Source organism: Cyprinodon variegatus, unplaced genomic scaffold (assembly GCF_000732505.1).
Source record: "Cyprinodon variegatus isolate N-32 unplaced genomic scaffold, C_variegatus-1.0 Scaffold185, whole genome shotgun sequence".
Lineage (NCBI taxonomy): Eukaryota > Metazoa > Chordata > Actinopteri > Cyprinodontiformes > Cyprinodontidae > Cyprinodon > Cyprinodon variegatus.
In genome coordinates this window covers 1,279,963-1,286,989 of record NW_015150638.1, presented here as the reverse complement: position 1 = coordinate 1,286,989, position 7,027 = coordinate 1,279,963, and the positions used below count along the sequence as shown (strand labels likewise).

Genomic DNA, 7,027 nt, shown 5'->3' with positions numbered 1-7,027 from the left:
CTGGCTAAAATGTAATTTCTTTAGAGTTCTTCGTCTCTGAGGTGGAGGTAAATACTGTTGGAAAGTAAAGAACCAGTAAAAATAGGAGATAGATTCACAGAAAAAAAGTAATTTTAATAAAGTTAAAAGACATACAGACTATCTGGAGAGACTGTCTGGATCATTATCTCGATACTGAAGCTGAAGCTAAGAATTATACTCTTTCAACTTTTAATTAACAGGCAGGCAGACTGATCTTAGCTGTATGCAATTTGCATTTCAATATAAGCACTATCTGAGTTATTTTTTAATGAAAGTATTCACTTAAACTGCCCTAATTATGTAGCACACTGAGAGAACTATGGAAAATAGAAATAAAACACTCATGAACAAACTCAATAACAGTAAAAAATGCACCTAAAAAAATATAAACTTCTAAAGAGAAGGTTGAGCAGGGTTAAAAACAAAGGAGAGATATGAGGGCCATAATAAAAGTAGATTATCCTATAAATGTATTATATTTCAAAAAGGTTAGTTTTAAATGTGTACCTACACAACACATAATAAGTCTATCATTCAATATCATTTATGGTATAAGAGCGCCTCCTCTGGTGGGTTAGTAATAATACAAATGGTCTTTACTCAGGAGCTGCCAGGAGTTTCTCTTCTTTTGTTCTACATTTAATAAACAGAATGGCAGATGGAACATTATAATAAACTGCAATAACATAATTGATGTAAGGTTTAAAGAACTGTGCTATGAAATTATGATTTAGTACCTACTTTAACTTGACTACTTTACTTTAATAACCACAAATTTAATATAGATAAAATTTATTACAACAAGCACACTTTGAAGTTTCACACAGAATGAATCAATCTTAAGTAGGAGGAACTTCTTTTTCATTTACAAAATTCAAACATAATATAAAAATACTCATTTTATAATACTATTACACTCACCCTGTCCTACACTAAAGGTGAACAGTTCAAAGGCTTAGCCCTGTGACCATACGGCTAAACAGGATGGTGACCTTAAACAAAAGGAAGCACAATAACATAAATAGTGCATAAGAAATTATAGAAAGTATAATAAATCGTTTTATTTACTTAAACACAGATCAACCTGAATCAAAGAAATTAAAGTAGAGCAATAAGGGGGAGTGGCGTCCTAGTGGTTACGGCATAGAGCTTGGAATCCTGAGGTTCTGAGTTTAAGCCCCACTCCCACAGACTGCCACTCTGGGTCCCTGAGCAAAGAACCTTAACCTCAAACTGCTCCCCAGGTGCTGCACAATGGCAGCCCACTGCTCCCCAAGAGGATGGGTTAAATGCAGAGATGGGGTAAAGGCTTTGAAATTAAAACATAACAAATAAAAAAGTTTAGGTCTACTCTTTATTTTGTAGAATTTAAGTAACTAAAGATCACCTTGAAAAATATTTTGAAATAAAACAGCTTCACTGTAATTATGCAAGTTTACAAAGAGATTATAAATTGCTCTTCTTTTTAAGTGGAGATGTATGAAAAAAGGGTAAAGTAGAATAACCACACACTCCAAGGAGCAACATTGCACAGTGTTACTAATCAACAATGAATATGTTAAATATTGAATACAGAATATATTGAATAAAAGTGATACACAGATTAAATAAACTAAATAATAACTAATAAAAAAAAAAAGCCTAGAGAGATTATAAATACAAAAACGTTTTTTTCATTTCTAAAATATAGAATGTGTAGTTGCAATACAATTATCCTCATTTGCAGAAGTTTGAAGAATCATTTGGTAAGGAAATTGTTGAAAACACCGTCATGGTTTTCCCCCCGGGTCCGTTAATTCGAGTGCAGTTAACTCAACTGAGATGGAGTATTATAAAAAAATTCTGGACAATGAAGCTTCGATTCGCCTTTGCAAAGGGAGAGGAGAATCAGCAGCCCGCATCTGCAAACAGCAACTCTGACCCCCCCTGCATCACCGGATCTTTTTATTATCTTCATATGGGAACATCTTACAGTTTCACACAGACAGTCCCACAGAATGATCATACTCCATACATTCCTATCTCCATGTATGGAGTTGCTTCCTGCCTTTCAGCTTCTACCTTGTTAATCAGCTTTTTCTACGTGTGTGTGAGCAAGGTCATTCTGCACTCTTATCTACAGATTTCATCCTCCCCTCTGCAAGCTTTGGCCTAACACCTGTGACTAGTAAATTTGCTGCCCATCCTTAGAATATACAATGGCATATACTTCTTCAATATGAACAATAAGTTTTGCTGCAGCTTTAACTTAGCTCTTTACTTCTTTTAGCTTAAACATGTATATATATATCTTCAAAATGTACTTAACTGATTAAAAATGCATTTGCTTAATCAGTTTTTTTTTTTTTTTTTTCTTTAAGTGACATGCAATAGTTTTTTAAAAAGTTGAGGAAAGGTTGTGATATTTTTTTATGGCCATCTATGATAGAAAAAAAACAACAAACAAAACGAGAATAACAGAAACCAATCGGATTGCTCCTCATGTGTGGAAAAACAGCTTGGTGTGTTTTTTTTTTTTTTTTTTTTTTTTTTTTTAATGGAGGCTAAAATTCTTATATTGCACAGCCTATTGTTTTAAACCATAAGAAAGGTTTTGGTTTTAAAACATATTTCACAAAAATACATACAACCAAAAATGGATGACATAATTAGTTATGTTATTTTTTTCTTCCTAAAAACACAATTTTCCTCACCATATGTCTGCATTACAATTTGACAAGGAGTTTCTTCTGCTCAAACTCTTACTGTAAAGAATTTAAAACATAAAAAGAAAAACATTAATAATGAAAAAAATTACTTGAAATTAATTAACCTCTCATACTACCATTGTTGGAGCCTTAAGCATAAAGAGATTCTCCTGTCAGAATAAAGGCTCCTCTCAGATAAATGTGAAGGAAGCTGAGGTTTTTGTACAGCTGCTGAACTGACTTCACTCACTGTGCCTCTCGAGCACAATAATAAACAGTAGAATCTTCTGTTCTCAGGCTGTTCATCTGCAGATACACCTGCTGTTTGCTGTTGTCTCTGGAGATGGTGAACCTGCCTTGGACTGACTGAGAATAATAGGTGGTACCACCACCACCACTGATATAAGCAAGCCATTCCAGTCCCTTCCCAGGAGCCTGTCTGATCCAGGCCATCCTGTAGCTGCTGAATGTGAATCCAGAAGCTGTACAGGTCAGTTTGTGAGACTCTCCTGGTCTTTTAACCACTGGTTCAGATTCTCTCAGAGTCTGACAGTAAATGCCTGTAAAGCAAACAAAGTCAATAAGTATTTATATTTTCAGTTAACTGATTCACAAAGAAAGATAGAAATTCTGTCATTATTTTCTTACCCGTAAAGCAGATCATAGAAAACAGCAGTCCAGATCTGTAGTCCATTGTGTTTCAGTGTGATTTCTGCTCTCTGACTGATTGTCACATTCAGAGAAATAAGAAGTCAATTATAAAGTTTTGCAATGACTCCACCTTTCAGGGAGGAGAAATTCAAACTCAGATTTATGAGGCAAGCACAGCTCATACAGTTTTGTTTCATAGTAGAATTTTTCATATTTTCATGAAAGGCAGCAATTTGAGATCATACTTTTTTTGGTGATCATAATAGTTTCAGTTTTAGTCAAACTGATAAGAACCCTCATCATCGGCTCCACCACTTCCCAGCTCCCCCACTGGGGGTTGGGAAAACCACCAACTCTCTTCCCGGCAAACAAAAACACTTCGTTTCCTCCAGGAACCTGCACCCCAATGGACTAAACCAAGCAGTGCGAAAAAGCGGGTTCTCGGACCCCTGGTATGGAGTTTACACTTAGAACATAAACTAAGTCCAGCTTAAAGCTGTTTAGGTCTGTTCTCTGCCTCCAGGGGCTGATGCAGCTAGGCCTTTAACCCCTTATGCCTATCCATGCCACAGCAATAATTAGACAAATTCTAGCTCCCTCACAGCCTCCTGGGGAGCCCGGGAAAAAGCCAGATTTCTTACCCAGCAGGGGCTCAATCTGAGCGAATAGGAGGATGAGAGAGCCCCCATTAAACCAACCTCTGGAAATAAGCATCTACAATTGGAAAATCACCCATAAACATCCAAACTTATACACCCTGAGCTGAGCTAAAATGGTCCCAGCTCTGTGGGAGGATTTTTCTGGCCACAAATTTTCCCACTTTCACGACCCTGGTACGACAGTGACACTTAGAAAAAATTCAGACTTATGGGACCCTGGTACGAAGCTAATAGTTTATTGAATAAGAATGATAATACTAATAGTAACACTAAATACCAATAATAATACTATAAAGTATTAATAATGTTATTATTATTATTGTTAGCATTATTGTTATTGCTACTACCATTATTATAATTATTATCATTATGATTGATTGATTGATTGATTGATTGATTGATTGATTGATTGATTGATTGATTGATTGATTGATTGATTGATTGATTGATTCGGCTCCATGATCCAAATGTAAGTCAAAACAACAAGAAAATCTCATTTTTTTTGTATATACCTTTTCGTAAAATGTCCCTTTATTTGCAGAAGTTGAAATACAAAAACACAATTATTTACAATCAAAATAAACTTAAAGTGGTTTTCTCACACACAGCTATTCAAACAGAGTAAATTTTTTCTATTCTTTAGATCAGTTATGTTTTCTAAAAATATATTGCAATGGATTCTACCTATCAAAATGAAGGCTCCTCTCAGATAAATGTGAGGAAGCTGAGGTTTTTGTACAGCTGCTGAACTGATTTCAGTCACTGTGTCTCTCGAGCACAATAATAAACAGCAGAATCTTCTGTTCTCAGGCTGTTCATCGGCAGATAGAGCTGATCTTTGCTGTTGTCTCTGGAGATGGTAAACCTGCCTTGGAATGACTGAGAATAATAGGTGGTACCACCACCATCACTGATCCTAGCAAGCCATTCCAGTCCCTTCCCAGGAGCCTGTCTGATCCAGGCCATCCAGTAGCTGCTGAATGTGAATCCAGAAGCTGTACAGGTCAGTCTGTGAGACTCTCCAGGTCTTTTAACCATTGGTTCAGATTCTCTCAGAGTCTGACTATTAACACCTGTAAAGCAAACAAGGTCAGTAAGGATAGTTCTTTTCAATAAATGGTTTCAAAAAACAGATTGAAGGTTCCATATTTTTTTTTCTTGCCTGAAAAGCAGATGATAAAACACAGAAGTCCAGATCTGTAGTCCATCATGTTTCAGTGTGATTCTCATTCTTTGACAGCTTGTCACAGTCACAGAAATAGGACCTGAAAATATTAAGCTCTGCATTGACTCCACCTGTCAGGGAGGGAGGGATTCAAACTCAGATTTAAGACATAAACAAAATTTATTTCACACAGTGTTTTTTTATATGTATATTTCTCTAAAATACAGCAATTTAACTTCTGATTTTTTTAAATCATAGTTATAATATATTTTTTATGTTTCATTTCTTTATTGCAGTGAAAATATGATAATCTAGTAACAATTTAGCAGTTAATTCTACAGTCATGTCACATGGTGAGAGTAAAGAAAACTAGAACCAAACAAGTTGATCTTCATATGTAAAAGAAAGATGGTACAGTAATGTGTGATATTCAGTTTATATTAAAAAGAGTCCTGGTGTAACATTATTGTGTAATTCTCATAGGGTTTGCCTTGTATATAGTCTTAGTATATACTGGGTGTCTATGGGATACAGTCATGCAGGTGCCAAAGCAGACTTCTTGGAGTTACTGTATAATTTTTGTATAGTCTTTTTGTTTTTTTGTTTTTTTCTTTTTTTTTTTCTCTTTTTCACCACCCTTTTTATTTCTCTGTCTCTCTTTCTCTCTTTGCTTAGTGCTAATTCCTTCTCGCTTCTTCACCTCCTTCACCTCCCCTTCTGTCTATGTTACATACGATTATATTCTCTAAACCATTTCTAATAAAGTTTTATACATAATTATTACGTGGAAATTGTGAAAACAAAAATATTGGTCTGCTTGAGAAAGCATATCTGTTGGGTTGTTATCTAGCTCTGGGAAACCAGTACAAAACAGGATGTGAAAAAACAATTGTGAAAGAAATGTAATTTAATTACAGAATTAATTAACCTCTCATGCAGACCCTGTGCAAACTGTAAAATTATGAACAACAGATTACAGTTACATTTCTAAACAGTGAAATATGAAAAAAAAACAAGATTGAAAGATATATTTTGCTGTTTTTATTATTAGTTTTTTTCTATACTACTACCATTTTTGGAACCTTATGCATAAAGAGATTCTCCTGTCAGAATGAAGGCTCCTCTTAGATAAATGTGAGGAAGCTGAGTTTTTTGTACAGCTGCTGAACTGACTTCAGTCACTGAGCACAGCAGAATCTTCTGTTCTCAGGCTGTTCATCTGCAGATACACCTGCTGTTTGCTGTTGTCTCTGGAGATGGTGAAGCTGCCTTGGACTGACTGAGAATAATAGGTGCTACCACCACCACTACTGATATAAGCAAGCCATTCCAGTCCCTTCCCAGGAGCCTGTCTGACCCAATTCATTTAATAGCTGCTGAATGTGAATACAGCAGCTGTACAGGTCAGTTTGTGAGACTCTCCTGGTCTTTTAACCACTGGTTCAGATTGTCTCAGAGTCTGACAGTAAATGCCTGTAAAGCAACCAAAGTCAATAAATATCTATATTTTCAGTTAACTGATTCACATAGAAAGAAATGTTTTCACCCCTTTCTTACCCGTAAAGCAGATCATAGAAAACAGCAGTCCACATCTGTAGTCCATTGTGTTTCAGTGTGATTTCTGCTCTCTGACTGATTGTCACATTCACACAAATAAGAAATCAATAATAAAGTTTTGCATTGACTCCACCTTTCAGGGAAGAGAAATTCAAACTCAGACTTATGAGGCAAGCACAGCTCATACAGTTCTGTTTCATAGTGGGATTTTTCATATTTTCATGAAAAGCAGCAATTTCAGATCATACTTTTTTTGGTGATCATAATAGTTTCAGTTTTAGTCAAAC

At 35.5% G+C, this 7,027-nt stretch overlaps 1 gene segment (V, D, J or C); it reads right to left on the bottom strand.

Moving 5' to 3' along the window:
* Nucleotides 1-2,954: 2,954 nt before the first annotated feature.
* On the bottom strand, nucleotides 2,955-3,402 carry LOC107087480. The segment is given in 2 exon segments: nucleotides 2,955-3,268; nucleotides 3,357-3,402. Coding segments are annotated over 2 exon segments (360 nt in total).
* Between the last annotated feature and the right edge of the window lie 3,625 nt (nucleotides 3,403-7,027).